The sequence below is a fragment of the Thermobia domestica genome, chromosome 7 (assembly GCF_964235325.1).
Source record: "Thermobia domestica chromosome 7, izTheDome1.hap1.1, whole genome shotgun sequence".
In the NCBI taxonomy this organism is placed as follows: Eukaryota; Metazoa; Arthropoda; class Insecta; order Zygentoma; family Lepismatidae; genus Thermobia; species Thermobia domestica.
Genome location: NC_137460.1, coordinates 294036541 through 294063650, shown reverse-complemented (window position 1 = coordinate 294063650; position 27110 = coordinate 294036541). Strand labels below are relative to the sequence as shown.

Below are 27110 nucleotides of genomic sequence, written 5' to 3'. Positions count from 1 at the left end.
TTTACTTTCTACAGTAAGTACCTTGATTATTTCATTTAATTCGACGTATATACTTCATTCGTTTCTAATATTTTAATCCACTCATTACTTTAAGACAGGGGCGTATTGGTACATGACTGCGGAGCTTTATATAACAATGGCTAAGAATACATATGCGAAAACATCCGTAAATGTCTACCTCGGGTTTTTATTATAAGCTATAATATTAAATTTGAGATATTAAGAAAAAGCAATATATTTGTCATTTGATACATCACATAAACTGATAAAAAAAATTAAACATTGAGAGTTACCTACGATATGAGAGTAAGCGGGGCTATGCCCTTAACAATTCATATTGAGGTATATCTCAAAGATATTGCATAAACCCATCTTACATCTATATTCATTTACTACACGAAAGGAATATTTTAGGGTAGTTCGTTTAAACAACACTTAAAATTGTTTTAAAACGTCAAATTAATTCGTTTTTACATTTATCAACTTTTCACTGTTTTTTACGTTGATACTTTGTAGTAGTTATTGATCTACCAATATCAAGAAAAACATAAAAATATGCATGTATACAGAATTTAAGCACTCTCCACCCAGCGATTTATTTGGTGTCCCGGAAAGCTTTCATTCATCGACTCGTTTTAATAAAATTTTCTTTGTAAATTAATAGTAACATATGAAAACTAGCAACAATAAGCTTAAAATAAAATGAACAAGTATTTACAGTAAAATAAACAATTAATAATCAGAATGTGTCTCAGGAGTATTCGGAGCCTATTTGAAAGCATCTGTAAAATACATGTTTTAAATCAAGATAATTATTAAATAAAATCACATTTGGAGCGATCGGTTTTTAGATCGTTATAAATTAAAAATCTTAAGGTTCTATCTATTAAATACTTTTAGCGCAAGTCAAGTCAACTTCTCACAGTAGTTTTAAGGTAAAACAATTCGCTTTCCTTCTTTTATCTCTGCCTCTCTCTCTTCGTACAATGATCATGGCAATTTGTTGTTTACTTGGTGATAATTGAAGATGTTCATTAAACATATAGTCTCTGATAGTTTGTTATATGTGTAAGTTGATTCATGTAGTCGCGAGATGTCAACAACTTTTTTTTTTGGAGAAAAAAAATTAAAATTACCACGCACATGCTTCACGTACCACCAAAACAGAAATCACAAACACACTTTTAGCACTTCACATGTACAAAGAAGATCATCATCTCAAATTAATGTATATAGCATGGAGAGAAAAATATTTTGTTTAAAGTATATATTGTTTGAAAAAATGTATTTTACTTCACTCCCTTAAATTCAAATTAGGGTTTTCTGAAACACGTTTTTCCAGTTAAAAAAAAATTACATGTACTAAAATTTAAGCTAAATATTTTTTCTGAATCACAATTTATTGGGAGAAGAAAATATCTATTTGAACTAAATTTTCGGAAACGAAATTTTCTGAAATCTATACTTCGTTGTTTTACAGAATTAAAAACCAATGATTCAAATTTTTAATTCATAAAATTTCAACACTAATTTGGTCGTTAGGAACACTTTAGAAACAGAATTCAAATCTGAAATGTTATTTAAAAAATTCTGTTTCAGAACTTTTAAAATTTTCATTTGGAAAATTTAGAAAAAAAAAATCTGTAAGTAACAAAAGTGTTTTCAGATTTCAAAAATTCCCAAACTAATTTTTCGTTACGAAAATCTTCTAACTGCTCCGAACAAATGAAAAAAAATATTCTGAGTGTTGACAACGCTGAGAAATCACGCAAACATTGTTGACTGATTTTCAGTGATTTATTGTCCGAGATTTAGATTGTTGTCACGAAGGCGCTGACTTACATCTTAACATGAAATCCAAACGATATGAGCGCTGCTAGGCCTGAGCGTAGGTCTGTGACAGAAGTCACCATTTTAAACTAACAGCATTCATAAAGGATTAGTAGGCATTTCATTTCTAAGCACAGCGAGCTAAATAATAAGATCATATTTATGTCGTCTTTGCGTGTCTTAAATCCCATTGAATAGTATTGATTGATTGATTTATTGGTTGAGGTTTAATACGGACGTTAGCTTCAAGGCTATTTGTCCCATCACGATCAACACGACTGCTCTAAACAAAATTTGAAACCAAACGTATCAAAATATAACAAAAAATGCTGCTGAAAATGAAAGGTACAAAACTAAAACAAGGGACAAAGTTATAAATATAGGAGAATAACAAATTTATATAACTAACAATAAATATTAAATAAATAAAAATAACAATAAGTAGTAAATGCAAGTAGTAGGCCTAGGTCCACTCGAATATCTAGTTTAGTTAGCAAAAGTGTTTGAGAGGTCAAAGGTCAATGATCTAGGGGTATGCTCACGATTTACGACCTAAGGGTACCTTGGCCCACCCCCTTAAATTTTGGAAATTGGAAAATTTAAAAATTTGGTATGCTAGTATATGACCGGTGGACGTACCTGTGAAAGTTATGGTGATCCACCTCCTGCCATTCTTTTCATAGGAAAAATTTAACAAAAATGTAAATTTCGGAGGTTTCCGACCTAATGTATTCTCTTTGATGGGTCTTAAAGGGTATATTGGTGTTCCTCTGTTGAAAGTGTGGGAAGGGCTACATCGGTACACCCATTTAGTTTCGTACTGGTTGAAAATCAAAAACTGGCCAATATTTCATAGGACCCTAATAAATATCATTATAAATTTTGGTGGTCAATCTCGTTCACTTTCATGGATAAAAATTGCCAAATATTTGTGCCATCACATGTTAGCCACATGATCCCGTCCACAATTCATAAATAGGTTCTGCTTCCATGTAACAACATAATACAGTTCATATCAATTCTAGCATAGTATTTACATAGTAGAGACATGTCCTCTGGAGGTGACCTAAGCGGTAACAGCTCCCCTTGCATTTTTTTTAACTGTTGTGACGAACGTATGTATGGTATGGACAGAATGATAGAGAGCACAGCATTCTGGAAGAAATTAATTATCGAAAGTTTGGACTTCTAAGTGAGTAGGGTGAAGCTCTGAATCAAGATGTTCTTTTATCCGCTGGATATGTAACACATGTACGCCACACTAGAGGCTTTTCAAGATTTCTTCGTCCCTAAGTTCAGGATAAACACCTGCATAATGCCCTTTGATCTAATTGGGTAATATGGCACGAAGTCGACGAACCGTGATTAGTTTGCAGCTCATAGGGAATCCATCAGCGATTCGCCTCTATCAGGTAAAAACAGAACAAAATTGTGTGATTGTGATTTCCGAGTCATCCTGAGCATTATCTTGATCTTCCCGAAACACTTTAACCCATCGTATCAGTATTTTATTTGGCACGCTTCGTCACCACATGATTAACACGGTGTCAGAAAGAAGCCCAAGAAATTCCGACTACCTCCCACTTCAATTTTGACCCATAGACGTTATTCCATTTTAGTCAACGGTCTTCCGTAAGATGCACAAAATCTCCGGCTCTGTTTCACGGCATTGCTGTGTGTGACCAAAATAATACCCGTTTTCATTCACCCTTATTCCATTGTCCTTACCAAGTATCTGTGTTTATCTGATTCACGCCTCTCACGAAAAAACAGTATCGCTACTTTTTTATATCCAACCTATCTAAATAGCAACTGAATCCAAGTCCTCAACGTTTATGTACCGTGGTTGTACTATTCATTCATTCACATCACAATGATATTCTTTAAATTCCTTGTATGGATTGTCAGTAGAAAAGGGTTGAATTTCATCGGATACAGGTATTGCAGCCGTTGATGTATTATCCGTGAAATGCATTCCTTTATTTTGATATTGGATGGGATATGAGTTACCAGGTTGGACGTAAGCCATAGCGTATGATACATCCAGTATAGAAGCAGATTCATTTTCCTTACAATGAGTTTTAGTAGAATCAACAATAGCACAATTGTCACTAGGAGGCAGTGCTGAATGCAAAATCTCGGCCGTTCGCTGTGAAGTGTCTTCTTTGAATTCCATCTGCCCTGGATAAAGATTCTTTATAGGAGGAGTATCTGACGTGTCTTCGTTTAAATTTTCATCTCCATCCTGATATTTATTAGTGTTAGCATTGTTGGTGGATATAGGGGTGGTTGCCTCTGCCAAGTTTATCTCCGTAGATGAAGCATTGGTCTTGCAATGTGTCTTCATATGATCCTGAAGCACTCTTTTATACTTAAACCCCTTTTCACATTGTGTGCAACGAAAAGGACGAAGGTCTGAGTGGATCCTCATGTGGGTCTTCAAAGTATTTCCGACTTTAAATGATTTATCACAAACTCTGCATGCGAAGCGTCTGTTGTCCGTATGAACTCTTGTCATATGCAATTTGACACTTCCCAAACAATCAAATCTTTTCCCGCACATAGTACACAATGCATTTTTCTCTGAACCATGACTCAGCATATGTCTCTCGAGGCCAGATTTAACATAGAATTTCTTATCACAATACATACAAGAATATTTCTTTTCACCTCCGTGAAATCTTAAATGCATGGAGAGACCTGCACTTTGGGCAAACGCTTTTCCACAGAAGTCACACACAAATGACTTCACACCTGTATGTAACACTTTGTGCTGTTTCAAATTGCTCTTTTCCAGAAAAGCATGACCACAAACATCACAAATGTGTCTTTTTGTTCCAAAATGGGTTTGCATATGGTTAACTAACGTAGATTTTGCGACAAAATTCTTCAGGCACTCGTTGCATTGAAATTTAGGCTCACACCGACGCTGATGATCCTCAAACCTTTGTTTATTGTGAAACCACTGTCCACACTGTATACATTCGTAATCTCCTTCATTTCCTTCTTCTGCAGAAGCATTATCTTCATCTTCGTTATGTTCTATACTTTCGTCATTCAGAATTGAGTTCATTAAAGCACTTTTATGAAGTAACAAATGCTTTTTGAAATTGGATTTATGGACAAACGGAAAACCGCACTCAATACAAACATAGTCATTTCTACTACAACGAGTACTTAAATGAACGTCTAAAATTTCTTTTCCTGGGAAGCGTTTGTCACAGACATTGCACTTATAGTTGTATTGTAAGCATTGTCCACAATGAGTATCAGAGACCGATTTTTCTACAAAATCCAGCCCGCAATTCACGCACTCATGCTCTCTTCTCGCTTTTTCCGCAACAGATTTAATTCGATTCTCGTTTATTAACGTATGAATCACCTTGTGCTGCTCTAGAGTCGATTTCTCAACAAATCCACTTCCACACTCTTCACACACAAACATTCCTCGACTCTGCATCTTTAAATTTATGATTGTATTCTTTTCACTAACAGAAAGCTTTCCTCTTTGCCTGCGTTCCGTCCACGACCATTGCTTATGTTCTCGTACTTTTACGTTTTGTTTGTCACGTTCCTCGATAGCTGCATTCGTTGGTACAGTCTGTGTTCTACATTTCACACTTGATTTCTTATGATGATGAGGCCTGAAAGAAAAAAATGAAATAAAAAATCTCAGTAACAGAGAAAATGCTCAGAATTTTAGATTTGTTTTCAATATTATGATTAATAATAATTAATTTCTGACAAACCACAATAGCTGTTGCATCCTTAAGTTTAAAAAATTGACTGCTACCTTAGCACATTCTATGTTGTTTTATGCGAGTAAGTACTTTATTAAGTAGACTTTGTACAATTAGAAACTTTAATCTAGTCGCTCATTTATCGCTAGTGGGAGTAGATTTACTTCATCAATTGCCTGTTTCTAGTTCTAACACATACCGGAAACAACACCACTTTTCATATCGATACTGGATGATTACTATACTTTATATAGTTATTTATGTCCTTTGTAGTTGCAGTGGTATACTTACATAACATTTTGGAAAAGTGTGTGAATCATAAGCACTTATATGAAGCGTATAGTTTCCACTATGACTTATCTAACATCTTTTGTCATAGAATCTATGAAACTTTGGTTTGCAAATTAACAAGAAATATACGTATAGAAGGTACATGGCCTCATCTGTTAGAATCAACTACCAAGTTTTGGTGTAATAATTATGTAGCATACGATGATGAACAACCAACATATTAACAACTAAATCTGTTGAATTTCTGCTGTGTTATTTTCTTGACTTCTTGATTGGGCACTACATATCGCAGTGAGAATCACCCATAACTTGGGGAGTCACGTTTTTTGACTTACAGCTCTATCTCGTCCAAATAAATATCTTTCTATTTAAGTAAAATCTCTCGCTTTCAACGCTGTTTTATATCTGTAAAGTTTATTTTGATCACATACTATTTATTTAGAAGGAACTATCAATAAGATGTATAAAATGGTTAGAAAACATCTCTCAAAAGAAAAGTACAGGGTATCCTACATAAAAGCAGCCATATCGGGCAATAATAAAGACAGCCAAATAATTGCGTGCAATTCTCTTTTCTGGCTGACGCTGGTGTGTCACCGATGTCTATTGTTTAGCACTTTGAAGTGGGTTTCTGTCTGCCGCCGGCGTGTCGCTTGATGTGCTATTGTTTAGCTGGAATTTCCTACCTGTTCAGTTCTGATAAACAGGTTACGTTGAGATTATCTTTTCCATGGTGGGTGTCACGAACAAGGTGTAGTATGTGCTGCAGTCTGTGGCACTGGCATAATACCGAGCAAAATATATCAAGGTAATGAAAAAGCCAGACACACGTAAAGGGGTTATGTACTAAAATTGGTTATTGACAATTACTGCGGACGGATGTTTGAAACTTCTACTTTATTTCATGTCCGAGAAAGCGTGGTTTCATTTATCGAGTTAGGTAAATGTGCAGAATAAGTGCACTGATCTGTTGAGAATCCACATATCTTGCATGAAACACTCCTCCATAGATAAAAAAATTGTGCGTGGTGCCAGTTCCACAGATATGTATAGTGATTCTATGGTTCTTTTGAATTAACAGTGACTTCTTGTAACAGTTGTACGACGAAAAAACAGCGCAAGATACACTGTCCTCCCACTTCCAACATGATGGAACTACATACCACATTAAGAGATTATCTCTGGCGTTGGTGCAAGAACTGGTTACAGAAGAGCGCACAGTGAGAAAGAGATTGTGCCCCCTCTTTTCCAGGAGTTGACGCCATTATTTTCATTTCTGGTATTCTTAAAGCAAAAGGTGTATAGAAATAGACCCATACCTTGGCTGAAACACAGCAAAACATTATCTACATCATCCGGAAAATCACTCGTGAAGAGCTATAGGCAGTACAGTGTATCCATGTTAAGAGGAGACTGTATACATCTCTTGTAACATGTAGGTGCGCCAGTGTTTATACTTTCCTACTCTTTCGGCCAAGAACAGTTACAACATTTAAGAGGGGATACAGTCTTCAAATATGTTTTCAATCTAAAGGGAAGGAAGTTTCTAAATCGTACTAGCACTTTGGGCTGTACACTCTTCCAGCACAGACTGTTAAGTGAAGCAGCAACGTGCCATTTACCTGGACCCACAAGAAGAGTGAATGAAATTACGGTATTTTACGGTAAAGCGTCGACGGCCAGCCCCATTCGTCACTCTTACAAAATTTATCCATCTCCGGGTAAATAGCAACGTTGCATTTTCATAAAGAGTCTACAGCCCAAACGGCTTGCTCGATATAAAAAATTAATTCACTATAGATTAAAAACATCACATTTGGAGACGGTTTTTCCTCTTACATTTTGTTGTAACTCTTGATAACATCTGATAACATCTGATAACACACACACACACACACACATATATATATATATATATATTTAGATTATTTCTGAACGGAAACAATTAAATCATTAATTAGCATGTGAATTAAAAGTGAACCAAGTTTCCACCTGATAACCTTTAAATGTACAGCACAAAGTACGTTGATGTGATCGTATAATTGGGTGCTTCAGACCGAGGCCAGTTTTGTTATCGGTCCACAACCTTTTGACCAAAATATTATCACGTGTTGCATCGACCTGTGCACACTCACTTTCTTAAGTAAAAATGAACCAAGTATAGTATACTAAACCAATTCTCTAACTCTTCTGACACTCCGTCTCATATCTGTCTAAAACTGTGTTTTAATCAACATGGACCCACTTTGAACTAGGAGTACAACTGATATTTATGTTACTGTCGAAACTTCTTGTGAACCTTTTACATATCGTTCAACTATACATTTCCGTATGGCGAATCCGTGGCTTTTTAATTCTGATAGCAATCAATCGTTCTTCTTGGCCGAAATAGCATGTGATGTGACGTACTTTTTCAAACCTTTCAGACGGACCTAATCTGAATTCGTAAATTTTACTTTTATTTTGATGTGAGAAATCATAGCTTAGTTCTTTGAAATCACTTGCTAAGATACTGTATAGTGAATACACAAGAATTACATCGCATTAATTGTATTTCATTTATTTACATTTCACGATACTTTACTCTTGTTATAAATTTTAGCAAAAAAAAAAAAATAATAATAATAATAAATAAATAAAATAAAAAAATAATAATAAAATAATAATAATAATAATTACAAATGGTGCGCACAATGTAATTGTTTTCTTTTCTATATTTTCAAAATGCAAGAAAACATTATATCTACATAATTTTTCGCAGAGAATTTGGATTCAGAAGAGAGAAGTTTTATGAAGCAAATAAGTTTCTTTGGTCTCTTAGTTAAGATATTATTGGCGTTACTTACGTAAAACACATGATTTTCTACAAATCTAATTTTATCTCAACAAGGTCAGAGTCTTTTTTCTTCCTCTACATTCTTTGTTTTTTCAATAGGGAAAGAACAACTTCTGTGAGTCGGAATGCTCTGGGCATTTCCTCTTCGGAAGCACATTTGTAATTTGCTAATATTTTCCGCATATTAAACTATAAAACATACTTCTGAAATTAACATGTAATTGACTATAATCATTTTCTTTTGTTGCTGTAAATAAAAGCAATAGTTCTTCCTTTTAAATCAACGCTATCAAGCATTCTGACAATAATTATAAAAGCGAAATATTTCTTATAATATTAACAAATTCTATATTAATAAAAAAATGCTTGAGATTCCCAACTGCAGTGTGTGACAGTTAATATATTTAAAATTATTAACGTTCAATCATAGAAAGACACAAGTTCTCATCTTCAAGAATGGTCCTGGTCTTGAACCATGAAAAACACTTTCATCAATAATAATTAGTATTTTCATACACTTCAATTAATAAATCCTACGTGTCTACAAGCGAAGTAAACAAATAACTAGTTATAAGTACACTGCAGACTAAGCAATTCCTTTCGTCTACGACTTATACAATAGTTTTGAAGATAGTGATTTCGAGCAAAACATTTCCCACAGTCTTTGCACGAGATTGGCTTCACCCTTGTGGAAAGTAATAAATATTTTATAAGATTACTTAAATGAGCACATGCTAGACCGCATTCGTTACACGAGTATGCCCTTTCACTTGTGTGTATCAACATATGTCTCTCAGCATGATCTCTTTGAGTGAAAGATTACCACATAAGTTACATGAATGTGATGTGACACCCGAATGAATTAACATACGCTGCTTAAGATTACTTTTAATAGAAAATTTCTACCGCAAGCGGCATAAGAAAATGGTTTCCCTCCAGTATGAAATATTCTATGACGCGTCATGCTAGATTTTTGCGAGCCACATTTTCCACTAACCATGGATTTTTCCCTTTATGAATTAACAAGTGTCTTGACAAATGGGCTTTTTGAGAAAATGATTTGTAACAGTGAGTGCAAGTAAATGTTTTTTCTCTTTATGAATTAATAAATGTCTCAACATGTCGGCTTTTTGAGAAAATGATATGTTGCATTGAGTGCATGTAAACGCATTTTCATCTGTATGAATTAAATATTCTGAGATATTTTGCTCCAGAATACTGAAGAAATTCATTCTATAACTTATCGTATGCGTCAAAAATCCTAAGGAAAGTAAAGGAGAGTATGTTAAAAATTAATGCTTGGAACACAAAATTTGCCGATCACCTAAATAACGCTAATAAAACTTAGATAATTTAATCAATAGCATGTTACACTGAACTTCTAAATTCTTCATATTAAAATTATGTTTTTCCGAAAGTACTAAGAACAGAAATAAAATAAATAAGGGATACTAGCGTTTGTAATGTATATACTAAAAACCAAAAAAAAAAAAAAATATCTTTTGTTCAAGACTTCTCGAATAACATTTTAGTTTTCACAGACTCACGATTGTAATCTCAATAAGACATATGGAAATGACGGTAACAGGACTTTAGACGTCATGAGCTGTGCTATTCTGTTTTACCTGCAATTACAGTGCATTTTTTCAAGTTCGTTACTAAATTCTCTATGTCTATCTGTATGCGTGTGTGTGTATCTGTTACTTAGAACTTTCTCAATTTCGAGCCCTTCATTCGATAGAGCATCAAAAGCTATATGAGGAATGATGGAAATTTTCGAGTCACTCTAACAGTTTCCGAGATATTATCCAAAAAAAAAGGCCGATTTACGGAGATATGAGGAGCAATAGAGAGGTGACACTGATGCTGATCAATACCTAAGAAGATGGTGAACATTTTGGTGCCAAATAGTAACCGGCGACCTTTGCCTAACTCGCCATCGTTTCATACACAGTGGCCAAAAATTTTCGACTTTCGTGAGATTTAAGAACCCATATCTCGGGAATCATACATCATAAAGAGTTATGTTACGATTGTTAGCGAGAAAGAGAAGGTGCGAATAAAAAGATTTACAAGTAGGTACAATGACAGTTATCCTTCCCGCTAAATCTCCCCATTCTTTTTAAATTCGTTCTGGCAATGTTCTTCGGGCATTCTCAACTGGCTTTTAATGCACTCTATTCCAGGAATCCTTTTGCTGATTGTGGGGAATTGTGGGATTTGCCGTTTCGATAATAAACGAGAAATCCAAAGAGCTGATCTCTGAGGATGACAGGGACTCTAGCAACAGTAGCAGTAGCAATGATTAGTGATGTACCCACCAGTATTCTAGATAACTTTTCTAATTGTGAACCGTGTGTAGTGACTGGAAGTGTGTATTACGAATTTTTAGTGTGTTAGTTGTGGGATGGTAGTCTAATATTCATAGAATTTTATCGTGAAATCTATGTGTTCCATGCAGTGATTTAAATAAAATCATGAGTGGTTTTCTACAGCTGTAGGAAATATTTCGGGTATACTGCCCACCAAGTTACGTCGCGCAAATAGGTAAGGGATAAAACGACAGAAGAAGTTAATCACCGACGGTGATCACAGAAACATATGAACAGTGTTATTAATTACTGCAGCTTGATAAGAAAAACGACCAGGATTTCAGAAAGTACGTTTTGTCTCTGCGCTGAAGAGCCTTTTGGTATTCGGCCATAATAATAAGTATTTCGCAAGTGTAGTTTGTCAAAATAGCATCTGCAGGGGTTGTGGAAGGGAACTCCATAATGAAGATTCGGCAATGTTTCATCCAGCAAGCGGATCTAGTCCTGATTGAGTGGTCTTGTAATTATTCTCACTTGGAACCTGCTCCAAATGTGAAAAATTGAAAATTCTCTACGAGGTGGTGTGAGTGTCTACTTAGCCAGTAAACATAAACGTCTTAGGTGCCAGCCTATGATGGAGTCTCCACTCTTAATTTCACCTCCTCTAGTGCCTCTTCCTGATTTCGACGTCTTATAAGGCAAAATATATAACAATTATTCCCAAAACATCCTTTAGTGTTGCTTTATGTAAGTCATAATGTCTTTTAACTTCACATTTTGTCTTCCTCCAAAAATAAACCGCTCTTACCCTTCGCCTGGAGCATTAATAATTGCAATTTCCCACACACGAAAAAGCTTGAAGGAAAAAAAATCTTTTATTCGTCTTGTGTTCCATACTTGCAAACATTGTAACTACGACAGTTACTTTGGAAGTAAAGAAAGAAGAAAAAATCTGAAGTTTCTAGTTTTACAGTGGTGTTCATGGGTACAAGTAAGATATGAAACAATAGTAACTTTGATTTGATGTAAAGATAAACAAATACTGAAAAATTAAATCTACCTACTGAGAAAAAATAGGGGTTAAATTAGCTTGAAAAGATTTTTCCAATCGAAGTCCGCAAAACTTGTGGGGATTTCAAACCTACAGATAAGTAATTTTAGTTGTAGAAAATCTGTGACAGTAAGAACCTTTTCTGAAATATGCACATTTTAATACATACTTAATAACCTTCGGTGTTTCTCTTGAAAATGTACTATTTTAGATTAAAATTTAGTTTATGCTGCTTCTACAAAAAGCGCGGATTATTCTGGTTGAATTAAAATACACCACGCGCTGTAGAAATTAAAAGGAAAAAAATAACACTAACCTTTCTGCTGACGTTTCTAGTTTCTCGGAAGCTTCTTCTATGTCTTGTGTGGGTGTAGCTGTTTTATCATCACTAGCAGTGTAATCATCCCGTTCACCACTAGAGGCCTCATCCGAAAATATCACATTTTCATCTTCGTTCAACATATCAAGGAGAGTGTCCGTACTTGGGTTATTTGACGTCTCCTGACCCTCCATAAAACTGTTTACTTCTACCTTACCCTCCTGGCTTACAGTTGAATGGGGCTCATTTTCATCGTAATAGGACCAGTCTTCCAGATTATTAAAGTTCATTTCCTCAATGTCAATGGGTGGATCTTTTACAGATACTTCTTCCTGGTTGTCGTCTGTTCTTGCGTTCTGAAAAAAAATATTATTTCACCCATGAGAAAATAACAAAACTGAATTTAGAAAACGTTTGGCACATTTTCTTAACGTGTGACTAAGTTACAACCAGTATACTCATTCCAGTCAAAATATTTTCAAGCTGCTGTCTTCATTCTCAAAACAGACCAAACATTAAATATATTATTAACATTTATGTAACAGTTTCGGCAACCCAACATTGCCTTCATCAGACACGAAAGATTTAACATGCCTGATGTTACATTGCCAGAACTGTTACATAAATGTTAATAATATATTTAGTGCTTCTGTTTTATTACAATTGTTGAATATTAACTATCTCTATGGGAAATGGAACCCGGAGGTTCAAAAGACGCGTTCAAAAAGCTCTCCATTAACTTGTCCTTAGTCGATTGGATCCAGTTTCTACTTTGTATTCTTATATACTCTCATGATATTTATCTTAATATTGTTCTTCCATCTTCACCTAGGATCTCCTAATGGATATTTTCAAATTAGATTTCTAGTTGAAACCGAAAGGGTTTCTACTTTCTTTTATTCTGGGTACAGGATCTGCCCACCTAAACCTTCTAGACTTGCTGAATATTCCTAAGATATAATAAACAAGATAATTCTTGAAAAATATCGTAACACATGGCAAGACTTGAGTCGATGGCTATGACGCTGAAACGAAAAAGCAGTCATTTCAGTGGCTGAGTAAATCTTTGCTGAGACATAAAAGAGCAGGAGAAAGTTGCTCATACATTGAAGTGGTGCTTTTTTTTTTATTTTTTGGTGTAGTTAATCATGAATACGTCTTAAATGATCAAACCATCAAGAAAAAGTATTATTTAGACGTAATGATATGTTTGAAAGAGCCTGTAAGAAAAGAGACCGGATACTTTGAAAAATGGAACATGAATGTTGTACGGCGATAGTGGTCCTAGCCATTCGGTGCTCCCCATTAGATATTTTTTAGCGTAAAGCAATAAAAGTATTGTATCCCAACTACCCCTACTTGCCTGATTTGCCACCTCCAACACTTGTTTCTATTTCTCAAGTTGAAACGCACTCTGAAAAGTCGCGTTTCCCATCCATAGTAGGGAAAAGTAACACGAGATCTTCAGGCTATTCCAAAAACTGTGTTCCAAAATGTATTCCAGGAGAGCAAGACGCGCTAGGAACAATGAATTAAAAGAGCAGAGAAACCTGTCTTGGAGGAGATAAATCTGAACAGTTTATACAAACGGTAAATACCATTATATTTAGAAAATTGGTTTCTTTGCGGACAGACCTTTTTATAATACACTATAACTTGACGTGTGTGGTGATCTATACAAATCTTTCATTGTTACAATTTTGGTTATTTTATTTAGCACTTTCACTGGACTAATTAGAAATGACGGGTTACGAAATTTGTAGGATTCACATGAGAAAAATTTATAATGACGAAAAACATTTTTCCACCTTGTGCGTAAACTTAAAATCTTGTTTCAATTCAGTACTGAACGATGACTTTCAATCATATGTTATATTATCTTGGTGCTTTCTTGTATTCAACTTTTATTAGTACTCTGAGAATATGTACTACTGTAAATTTATTTATAAAGAGAAAGTAATTTACTGATTTTTATAACTCGCTGCGGGTAATCTTCAGTGTACCTAAGCTGTCAGTTTCAATTCTACAACCTTTGCACCTGCAAAATGATTTTATAAATGTTATTCGATTTTCATGTAAATCACTTAATGAAAAAAATAGCGACTGAAATATTTTCTCTTAGCGCAAGAGTCATAATTGTGGGGCGTTAAACTGAAAGATTTCATTTCATTTTTAAATAGTGGCTGAAGGAATAGTCAAAATTCTTAGTGACGCAATTTAAACGTAAATTCAAAATTGTAATTATGACTACTATAATTTACAAACTTTGAAATTGTAAGTAACCGACTAATGCGATCAAAAGGCCATCGTTTAATGTCTCTTATTTGTTAATACATCTAAATATAATAGCAGCAACCTCCCTCAAGGATCTGACCCTTTGACACTTTTAAGAAAGCATTTCACGAAATTCACGAATTCTCGTATCTGCAATATCTGTGAAATTACACCGTAATACTCAATTTTTCCAATAATTAACTAACTTCACTAGCTCGTGAAGCCATATTATAACGAGAGAAATCACGTACTAAAACGTTCAATGGACTTGGCTGATAATTTTTATCTACAAATTATTCTACTCTTGGTCGTAGGTAACACATTTTAACACTTACGTTTCGCAATAAAAATCTGTAAGAAGTCAAAAAGATGTATCACAGGTATGTTCCAGACGTATAACCTGTAGACTAGTGAATGAATATGAAAATGGTGGAATTAGAATGGCTGATAAACTGAGTCCCTAGAAAAACGACGAACACCATGTTTTCGAAACGAACCTACATGGCCTGAGACCCCTCTCACTAGAAGTGTGCGCTTTACTGGAGAAGGCAAGAAAAAATTTATTTTAGTTGATGCAGTTTCAGTACCGGGCTAATGCATGACTATACCTAAGAGGGTTATTCAACAACTTGATGGCCATGTTTATCTGATCATTTCATATTTAAACTCACGGACAACAAACACAGTTAAACTACAATAACTACCTGGTCTTCGGAATTGCGATTCTCTGTAGCGTCACTTGTGCAGGCAACTTTCAACAGATAACCTTCTGACTTGACACACATTTCTCGGAATTTGTCAAAATAATCCAACTTCTTCGAGCACAACTCGCAAATTGAATTAGGAAGGTTATCCTCTTGAGAGATCTGAAATTAATAAGAGAGAAAATGTAACAGAACCCTTCTTATAATTTCGTTAGCTGTTGCCATGAAATTTATTCTGATCAAATAAGCATCAAAAATGCACACAGTACACAAAATGAAAAGAATCAATAATGCTAAACGATCAAATGATGCAAAAGGCTTATGGCAATTTTTAATATTTCTTCTTCCCTTTTTTAGTCTTTTAACAACTAAAGCATTGTCAAAATGTGACGAATATTCTTAAATAACATTGTTGTTTTTCTCAAATCATGTTAACAAAATACCCATATATATATATATATATTACGTTGTTATTGGTATAAAATATGTTTATTAGCATGTCCAGGTATAATGTTTCCACTTATGTATGTTATGCAGTTGCACGCCGAAATATTGCTTATTACTAAAGACTGTAAATGTTCAAATCCACAAGTAAAAGCAGTAGAAGCACAAAATAAATACAAAATGCAAATTAAAGCCTGGCTGACAGTGGCATGGATGTTTATGTAGTCTTTCCATGCTAATTTGAATGTTGTACTTATTTTGGACTTTCAATACACACACACACACATATACATATACACATTTATAATATATATATATATATATATATATATATATATATACCAGCGATTTTCTTTTTAAGATTTTAACTCTTGTGTAGCAAAATGCGACAGAAAGTTAAGTTTGTTTCGCAATCTGTAAGTTCTCTATCGCACTCTCGGCAGCTAAGAAAAACATTATTATTATTATTATTATTATTATTGCTGTATTTTTGCCAAAGTGCTGTATTTTTGCTGTATTTTAGCTGTTCTCAGCACGTAAAATAAAGTTTATTATTATTATTATTATTATTATTATTATTATTTCATACAGTAAGATAGTAAACATTTTCTGTCATCACAAACAAGTACGATATGAAAACCAAAGTAAGAAAAAAGTAACAGCGATTATATTTTTAAAAGTTTTAACTTTACATTCCACGTTTTTTTACGTGGCAGCATTTTTCGAATGTGTCCATAAAAAGTTATTATTTTTAAATCAAGCTTTGAATCCTAATGTCTTTAAGCAACGGGTAATTAGAATTGCGCACCAGGAAGGTAACTTAATTTTTTATGATCAAACAAAATAACTTATTCCACACAAAGTAGAGTCTCTAACTGCATCCAACTGCTACTCGAATCCAATTCGTTTTCCATATTTTAAACATTTTAAACCGAACGCTATTTTCTTTCCGGTTAACTTCAATGTAAAATAAGTGAGCATAGAAAATATATATATATATATATATATATATATATATATATATAAGCCAATACTAAGAAACAAATATCAAAAAATTGGAAAGCAGAAAAGACTTCTGCTAAGGTCCCTCATTTTAAATTACAATCTAGTATTTTAAAAGTAAAGTCAAGCCTTAAATTTGGAGAGTCGTTTGAGCTACTTTCATTAGAGATAGAATAAAATGTCGAAGACGATATGGTCTCTAGCATCAGTTTAACGGCCTAATTCCAATAAGTGAAGTCAGTAATAGATTGTATTTTTGAGAGCAAAAATACACCTCAAAGTAAATGTCCGGTTTCCAAGAAGATTAACCAATGAGTTTTAGCTGTACGTAAGACTGAAAAATAACCATTCTGTCATAAAGGAAATATAATGACTACTGTTTTCTGTAATAAAAATAGCCCACTTCGGTAATAAATTATGAACACAGATGCATCGCATTTCGAGGATTTTGTATAGCAAACCGCGGTGCGATACCGCTTAAATCAAATGCTAAAAGTTTTGCAATATTTCTGCCTCTCGTTTGTTTTATGCGTCGAATTACAAAGAAAGGTGCCTAGCACTCAAAGCAGACAATAGCATGTTGCGCCGTATCAAACTATTTTTCAGTCAGCATTTCGACCCACCCCGATGCCAGTTGTTGTCCTTCGACGCAAATAACTTCATAGCTACAAAGTTGTTCGTAGCCTTTGCTCACTAATGCACGGTACTTTGGACACAAAATTATATATATTAATTCCAAGTATTCGGAGCACAGTTTGGCATTTGAGGTTCAATGGAACGAAAATAACTCGTCGAGAATCACCCCTTTATAATTCTACCAGACGCAATGTAAGACATTGCATTCGAAACGCCCGTGTGTGGGACCTGACCCTTATTTGAAAACTCCTTAAGTACGTTAGAATTTTAGGCACATGTCAATTTTCGAAATAAGTTACCTCTTAAGAATATGTGGACTAGCAGTATTTCGCGGGGTTTTCTCATGAGAGATAAGAGAACTGCACTAGACTGTGAGAGACAAATCTCAACCGATAACCTTCGAGTGGAAAAAGTCATCAGTTTTGCCTCAGCCTGGCGCACAATCTTGGTATACACGCATTTCGTTCTACCTGAAATTGGTTTCTCATTAAGGTTCGTAAAACAAAGTAAACTTTCTTGAGTACCAGGTTGTACAGGTGTGACTAACTTCTGCTTCATTTTTCGCAAAAAGTTGCTTCGGCACAGTTAAAACGCAGTTCGTACTCAAAGGAAAAATTCCGAAGTTAGAATTTATGGCACCTTCCTTTCTACGGATGTCGAACAGGGTTGATGGAGTTTTCCCCACCAGTGAGTTTCTTTCAGGTAAAACTCTCAAAAACACCCCCAAAAATACACTTTAAAACTCGAATATGACTTTCATGATGTTATAATTACTACCTTGAATCGTGCTTCTCAGTACACGCCTAGTTCCAGAATTAGCTGATAATGTGTATTTATCAAGAGAAAAGCTACAGAACACAAAACCATTCAAAATAAAAAGTTAGGAAATCATGTACAACAAATTTTGTTTACATTTAATCAAATTCACTGTAACGGTGTCGACCGAAATCTGGAACAAATAACAATGCTACTACATTTTCTTTGTTTCTGTAGTACAAATAATAAAAGCTTTATTTACGTTTAAGTTACTTGCAAACAGGGTTTACAAAAACCATAGCTTTTACTGAAAAGTAACGTTTTTCTTCCGTTTAAACTCTTTTTGTTTGAACCATGTTTTTCTTGTTTAAATAATTTGTTCTGTGTATTTTTATTACATACGACAGAAATAAGTTTGTTTCACCTTGATGTTAGCATTTAACAAGGGGATATGCTGGAAGGGGTTACATAAGCTTAAAGTGAAATCCAAACCGCTCCCGGCTTACATCCGAGAGAAATTGTTCTCCATTTGAACTCAAAATCGGGACTAATTGGCCACAAATGCGATGAGTCTGCCGATTTACCCACGAAGGACTACTGATAAAAACACGTTGTACTGATATTTACAAACCTGTTAATATAATTATCAAGAGTCATTTCAGGACAAAAAGATAAACAGTTGCATAAATGAAACCATTATACAGAATTACATATAAATCGGGAAACTCCCGCCTTAGCCATTGGGAAAAACTTGTTATTACTTTAAATGCAAAGCAAATCTCGTTATTGCTGTGCATGAAAAATGCTAAGGTCAACATATCATAATCAGTACACTAAAACTGAGGTATTAAATTACAAATTTAGTATGTAAATAACATTAAAAAAATTAAAAACCAATCCAAGCTAATGTTGGAACCTACGTGGCAGTCGAAAAATTTTGCGAATGTCTATCAATATATTTAAGCAACCTTTGCTTCTTTATAAAACAATAGGCATTCACGCAAGCGGAAATATATAATTTGGTTTCGTTTGGTATATTTAGGCTCAACATCTTTATGGAATGCCGAGGTTATCAAAAAGAAGACTTTCGCTTAAAGTGACATCCGAACCGCTACTTGCTTTACACTTGAAAGAAGGGTTGTGTTTCAACCGAGAAATGAACATGCGACACCTTAATTAAAAATTGAAGAGAAGATAAAACTAATGCAGAGGGTTTGATACGTGGAAACGTCACTATGAAGTTCACACGATTTAAAGCATTTTCCCTTTTTTTTTATACCAGTTGTGTTTTTGAAAAAAACAGCTGGTTTAAACCCGCCAACCCTGATTAAAAATCAAAAACGTTTCACTTAAAAAAGGAAATGAGTAAACATGTACCTCTGTTCACTCACTACTACACACACAATGAAAAACAGCTGCATTGAAATCGAAACAAAATCTTTTCTTATGATATTTACAAGTGCACAAATATGGCTCGTTTTTCTCATATCATAATTTGAAACAAAGATTCTACAAACGCTTCATTTAGAAAAGGAAATTATAAAAGAACTACTGATATTTTCTCAAAACGACACTTGTATCATTACACATATAACAAAGAAATGACTATTAAAAACGAAACCAGGATATTCTCGAATTCTTCTTAGGTAATTCTATATAATATATAATAGGAATAAAATTCCGTATTACACTCAGGATTAGAAGGCCAGAAATTCGGACTAAATATGCTCAATTTCGTTCACAATATGTCAGCTAAATACTAGGATACTCTAAATAGTCAGATGGTAGAGATGAAACTGGCTTTGTTAACCAGTTTTGCACAAATGTGGTCTCAAGCATATATATATATATATATATATATATATATATATATATATATATATATATATAATCAATTATCATTCCCTAGAACCCATATATTTGCATCAAATGGATTTTTTTCTCTCTCTTTTATGTCCAGCGGTATCATGTTATGACAAAATGCATTTTCCGTTGTTTGCGTTCTGCGATATAGGGTGATCACGACGTCCTTTGTAGTTTAAATATGAAGCGAAGCCATGTGGTTTGGGGTAGCGCAGAAATATTTATGTTTGTTTCGCCAAAGTGGAAGGAAAAGGGAATCCAGCTTCTATTTATGTGAGTTTGTTGTAGATTTATTACCGAATGGTAACTGAGTTGTGTAACTTGAGTGTAGTGCATGGTATATTAGAACGATTAAGTGTGTTGTTACCGGCTTCGATTCTCGACAGCATCTCATTTGTATTGCTAAATAAGACTGAGAAATATTCTTTCCCTCGTAACTGTTACAGATACTCGAACAAATCTTCTGTCCTCTTTAACCCAGCCGCCATAAGCGCGGGACGTAAAACTGAAATGTTTCATTTGCGAACTAAACTTGCTGTAAGCAATGGGTATAAGCCATAGTATTTTTCAAGGTAGTTTATATTCGGGTATTTGTCGTAGAACTGCTACAGCGCGGAAGCAAATTTCCCTTATACTCGTCATCTGCTTGCTTGTAATAACAGTGGACAAGAACGTGGCTTGTTGACAAATATGAAGCATAATATATATTCTAACGAAATGTAAAATATTAGTTTTACTCCTACAATTATGCCAGATAGACTAAAGAAGACGATGGGAGTGAGTGAAATAGGTGAATGAAATTGGAATGAAATGTAAGAACCCCGAGTAAAACCAACGCATAGTGTATGTCTTCCACGCAAAGTTCATTTGGCGCTATCTGGGATCAAAGAAGAGACAGCAGACACACCCCATTATGCAAAGTCTACGAATCTATGGTCCCGCACAATAGGATAGCATCCTCTACTCTGCTCTTCCGTAGCAAACGTTGCAGCGTGCTTTTCACGTCAAAAAGTGTTTTACGGTTATGGGTGTCTGTCTCGCAGAATAGGTCTAGCATGTTCAAAGCTTAGGTTGAATTTACTTCCGATAAGCTCCGCTGGGTCAAACGTGCGAACTAAGTAAATGAAAGAAACCTAACCTATCCGTAATTAATGATCGTCATGTTGAAAAGGTGACGCGGTTTAGTGGAATAAATGCTTATAGATTAGATTAGGCCAATTTCGTCTAACTTATTTTAGTTATTAAGTTCCGATAAGCCCCACCGTATCAAACCAATATACACCCACTATAGTATGTGAAGGAAACCGAACTTCAACCGTGCTTCATAGGTATATCTGTCAAGTATGATATGCTATATCACCCAACGCAAATCTTTTCGAAGACCATAAAAACAAAATTAGTGAAAGAATTATAATTCTCAACAATTTTAAAGGCTTGCGTGGCTATTCCAGCACATGTGGAAATCCCATATCGTTCTGGTATATGTATTTTTGGTACATTATTATGAAAAAGTGGTAACATATTGTCATCCAATAATGAACAAGTTACCCCTTCCACAAAATAAGAAATCAAGAACACGGGTTAAGGACTATATCGCCGGACCAATTTTAGGAAATTTACCATGTGAATTGGAGAATTTGTTTCGGTTTGTGACGAAGAGTGAGTGAAAGTGAGGTCCGAGAAATAGCTGAAGTTCAGAAGGTGGCTCTATGGAGGAGAAAACTTGTGATTTAGTGGCGGGTATATGTCAAAGCGGTCACATATTGAGTTTTAAAGAAGTACAGTAAAAGCTTTTTACTCGCGGTGTATATGCTCCATAAATATGCCGCGAATACAGAAACCGTGAATACGGAATGGTAATTCATATGGGATTATAGGGGATACGTTCCTAGGTGACAAAATAAAAAAAACAAATACATACATAAGAAATTAATTTATTGTAATTGAAATTTCTGACCATATTGATTAATTATTAACTTCAGGCATGGCAACGGTTTGAAGAATTTTGTAATTTTTTCCTGGTTGACAGTTTTTAAAAGCTTCTTCAATTCAGACTGATATTCAGCAATGGCATGAGCAATTTGCCTCTTAAAAGTACGATTTCGCTCCATAGACGGACCAATTTTCATAAAGAAATCACAAAACTCATTTGCCATTCTTAAACCTTCAATAAGATTTTTCAAATTAAATGTCACGTTTCAAGTGCTTGTTGAAGCCTCCTCTTCAATGGGCTGTGAATTTAACATTACCTCCAAGTCGGTTTCAGTCAAATCTTCATCTTGCGATTCACGCAATTCCTGAATGTCACTTGATTCTATCTGTTCGAACCCACCTCGTCCTATTCCATCCGCAATTTCGGCTATGTTTGCAGTCAAAGTTTGAATTTGCACACATTCTTCGTTATTTTCCGCAGTCAGAGCAGGTCACAGTTTTTTCCAGCATGACTTCAATGTGTGTGGCTTCAGTTCTTCCAATGATCCTTTTATGTTTACGATGAATTTTGCTACGTCAAATTTCTTCTAGTATTACATAACATTCATATCAGGATTACATTCCACATAATCCAATACGATTTTGAAGGTTCGTCTAATAAAATAGAGCTTAAAGGCCTGGACTACTCCTTGGCCCATAGGTGCAAGCAAAGCCGTCGTGTTGGGAGGTAAAAATGTCATTTTTATATTTGGATTCATAGTTTCAAGTTCGCGAGAATGACCTGGTGCATTGTCCAAAAGTAGAACTCCTTTAAAGTCTAAATTCTGTTGTTTAAAATAAATTTCAACTTCAGAAACAAAACAATTCCGGAACGAGTCACAAAAAATATCGCTTGGAACCCACGCTTTCCTATTAGCACGCCAAAACACTGGCAAGTCATCCTTGTTTTGATTTTTTTAAGCCCGAGGATTTAACGATTTGTAAAGCATCAGTGGTTTAATGACACAATCTCTAGAAGCATTTGAACATAGCTCTATCCTTTGCTGCCTTAAACCGAGGAGCAAACTTTTCGCTTTTAGAAATGAATGTTTTGTTTGGCATTCTCTTCCAAGAGTGCAGTTTCATCTGCATTAAATACTTGCTTAGGTTTGTATCCTCCATCAGCTACTAACTTTACAAATTCTTCTCGATATCGTTCTGCTGCAGCACTGTCTGCAGATGAAACTTCTCCAATGATTTTAATGTTATGCAATGATTGTCTCACCTTAAATTTATTGAACCAACCTTCCGATGCTTGAAATCCTCCATCTGTACATTCACCACTACAACTACCATCAGTTTCTTTAAAATGAGCGTAAAGATGCTTTGCCTTCTCCCGGACCATTGGACCACTCAGGGGCACCCTTTTTTGGTTGCGGTCTTCCATAATGACAACGCCACTTCCATTTTTTCTATTGCTGGATCACGAACAATTTTCGCTCGGAGTGAAGTTGAAGCTACAGACGACCTTATTTCATCTTCGGTTTTTTTTTATCGATCGTACAATTGGTTCGTTGACATTGAGTGAGCGTGATATGGATGCCAACGACTATCCAAGGAGTAAACGATCAAGAATTTCTATTTTCACCTTAAGCGGTAACAGAGTTTTTTCATGTCGAAACTCGTTTCTAATTTTTTTTAGTTGACATTACTGTATAAATTAGGAAGACAGTGGTAGAGACCATTCGTTACGATCAAAATTTTTGTAACGAATAGAAAGACAAACAATAAAACACGCAAAGCAGCTCTTACGAAAGGACGGAACGTCTAATAATGTGGCGGCATTTAAAAATATACTTTATTCATTGAGTAATAATGCTGCTTTCATTCTGTTTGTCCACATTCTCAAAAACACCGATCGCGGCGAAGGCGGCTCATGTCCAAGTCAGAACCCATACAGCGGCGATATCATTTAACAACATACTTTAGGCAAAGTTGTAATAAGGTGTATTTTACATTTTACGGCATTATTAGTATTATTAGTCCATTTGACGGCGTTTACAAAGGATATTGGGTTGGATACCTATTGGAATCTTTTTTATTTTTATGTATGTACGTACTGATTAGATACGCGAATAAAGACATTTTTAGCCGCGAATATAGGAATTGGGTTGCACTTTTTTAATCCGCGAATGAAGGAAGCGCGAATAAGGAGCTTGTACTGTATACAAAAATAACGAGCTTGCAGCTCAACCAACCTAACCTGTTAGATGGCCACTAGAGCAGTCAGTTTCTGCACAGTGTACAGAAACTGAATTTTCTGTTTAAAAGTGGAGCATTACTAGCATGAAACCATGACAAGTGCTAATGAAACTCGTCTGTTTTCATTACCTTCCCTTACCTTCCCTTCCCGTGAAGCCACCGTCGCTTATGCATCTGCTCCCTTCTGATGTACCCTCCCGCGGTAAACCAGCTTCGCCCGGCCCGACTGCGTTAAAGGCATTTGTGCTCTGTACTGGATATCTAGCACAGCTTGGTTCGGGGTTTTTTCACTGTAGTTTTTATGCCATACATCCGGACACCGTATTTATCTGCAAATAGTATTTGCCTATTCCAAGTGCAAAAGTCCACGTGTCACACGCCAATGTTTTGGAAAGACTCACTTCCAACTCATCCTAATCTAACGTAATATAATCCAACCAAATTATTTGGTAGGGATACATTTTGATAGGTAGGAGTACCTTTTCTGCTTTTCGTATGATCCCGTGATACAGCACAAATGCAAAGAATACACATAATGCAAGAATATAAAATCTGCGATAAATGGATACATGCAGAAATTAACTTTGGAAATATATCGGGTGCACTTTACAATACACGCTCCACCAGCGCATCAATAAGTAGGGACTCTTTAAAAGGGTATATCACAGTTGAGTAGAGTAAGGTAGGAATAAACAGGATAGAGACAGGAACGGATTAGCTTAAGGTTACGATAATTTTGGTGCATTTTCATAAAATTAATAGAGTGTAGTTAGTTTCTGAGCGAGTATACCAGCTGAAGCGGGCATTGTAGAGTTAACCCACCAAATTTTCGTACAGACACATATGAACCGTCTCTAACACTCTTGCTTCCTACGGACACAAGCCCTCAGGTTTATCTGCTGCGTTTCTGCTGTGACTTGGTTAGACAACATTCGTTCTTTTGGTATATCTGAATCTGTACGACCTAAAATAACCTATTCATATTTCATAATTTTCATATTGAAAAGCTCGCGGAGGATTAAAGGTATAAAAGCCTTTGACCCAGATTAAAGAAAGAGGAGTTGGTCTAGAAATATGAAACAACTTCACCTGGGGAAGGTTCTAGATTACTGGTCCTCCTTGTAAGTTAGTAGCTAGGTTGATTTCTTTCTGTACTAAAGTTTATACATTTAACTTTCACAGTATTGCCGAGCGAGCGTTAGTGAGTGAAGGCGGGTTAGAGCCCCGCAGGGCACGTTGTTTTCTGTCTTTATTACTGCTCAATTGGAAGGGGGACCAGTAGTCTAGAACCTTGACCTGAACTCAACTGAACTAACCTAACGTAGCATTATTGTGAACCTGCTCTGTAGCACTAAGGACTAATACCGTATTTAATCCGTGTTTTAGACAAATATAATACACTTACATAAAGTGAGAAGCAAACTAAAATCTTCTGAAAGACACTCCTTCCACTTCGTTGCTCATTAAATATACTTATTTTCGGTTTGCGTTGCAAATCTTCTAAACAAAATCGGCAAACTTCTTGCAAATTGTCTTTTCGAATTTTTCGCATCTTGTTTGAATAATCCATAATCATATATGAGCCATTAGATTCAGTTTCATAAATTTTACTTAGTTTCTGTTAAAGATGTACAAACACATATATACAGAATTACGATTGCATCTTCACGCTTTCAAGAATTGTCTTCTATTCTCTTGAGACCATTATCGATCAAATAGGTACTGCACCAGCATTAAAGTGATGTGTGCTACTTTTGCAAAATTGTCTTATGTGTACCTCACACTTAGGATTTGTGATTCAGGAACAAAATTGAATAAAATACAGGACACAATTGGGTAGAAAGGACACAATCGGGGTAAGTTTAAAATCGGGAAAGAAGTTCAGACAGTGAAGGAGGACTGAAAGCCAAGTTGAACAGGGCAAGAAGTTAGAGAAAAGTGGGAAGCGTAAAATGAAAAAAGAAAGAGTATAAAAAAGAAGGGGATGTACGTACGTGTAAATGTAAAAGAAAGTGTAAGTGTAGTGTAAGTGTATAGGAAATCCCATTGAACTCTCTTCCTCACAGACCACCACAACACAAGAAGCACTCACCATAGCGGCTGGCCGAACTCCCCATCAATTGATTGAATTAAACATAAACAATAACAATAACAATAAACATTGAAACAAAACTCATCCATGTAGTGTTGCTAGACTAACAACACAAATCCCTGTAGAGCAGGAATATATTCTTTTTAATTTCCGTAGAAAAAAGGACTTCGAACGCAGGAGATAAAGGCGTTAAAAGTCCAAAAATTTTAAATTTTGGTATGGTAATCGTAGGACTACAGTATATACCTCGTAATTAATCTCGTTCTCTTGCATATGTACACAATTGCCAAAATGGAAGAATTATTTTATCTGAAAGATTTTCCTCTTGAATGAAAGTTTATTACATTATGGATAAGCAAATTAAATCGCTGGGGCTTGAATGTATCGGTCCAGCCTTAAATTTTGGAAATTCTCAAATTTTTATATAGTATGGTAACTTAGGATTATCGTTTGCACCTCGTAATCCATGTCGTTTCATTTCATGAGTAAAAAATTGTCAAACTAGAAGGTTATTGATATCATGAATCTTCCTCTGGTTTAATGAGAGTTTCTTACATTATGGATGTGTATAGAGTACCCACAGAAGATGAGTATATTATTGCACCTCCTCTAAATTTGTAAAGGAGTGTATAGTTTGTCGTGTTGGTCTTGTTTCCCTTTTATGAGTACAATATTCTCAAAAATTGATTTTAAGAGGTGACACGGTCAAGATCATTTGGTAGTGTGGTAGATATTATAGGACACTAAATAGTAAGGTCCTAGATAGTGTAGATAGGTCCCGGGTTCG

General features: G+C 35.1%; 1 protein-coding gene across 1 annotated transcript; it reads right to left on the bottom strand.

Annotated features, from left to right (window-relative positions):
* Positions 1–219: 219 nt before the first annotated feature.
* On the bottom strand, positions 220–25923 carry LOC145691056 (uncharacterized). Its single transcript, XM_081766692.1, has 4 exons — positions 25637–25923; positions 15358–15519; positions 12377–12735; positions 220–5474 (listed from the first exon to the last, which is right to left on the bottom strand). Exons 1-4 carry the CDS (start codon positions 25805–25807, stop codon positions 3686–3688), a joined length of 2481 nt encoding a protein of 826 aa, XP_081622818.1. The 5' UTR covers positions 25808–25923; the 3' UTR covers positions 220–3685.
* Between the last annotated feature and the right edge of the window lie 1187 nt (positions 25924–27110).

Bases quoted from the DNA above. Each gene is read 5' to 3' on its own strand.
- LOC145691056 (XM_081766692.1), bottom strand. From the start codon at position 25,807: ATGATTATGGATTATTCAAACAAGATGCGAAAAATTCGAAAAGACAAT. The intron at 15,520-25,636 runs GTAAGTGTATTA...TATTAATTTCAG, and splicing joins TAGTTTGCTTCTCACTTTAT to ATCTCTCAAGAGGATAACCT. The intron at 5,475-12,376 runs GTTAGTGTTATT...TTTTTCTTTCAG, and splicing joins CTAGAAACGTCAGCAGAAAG to GCCTCATCATCATAAGAAAT.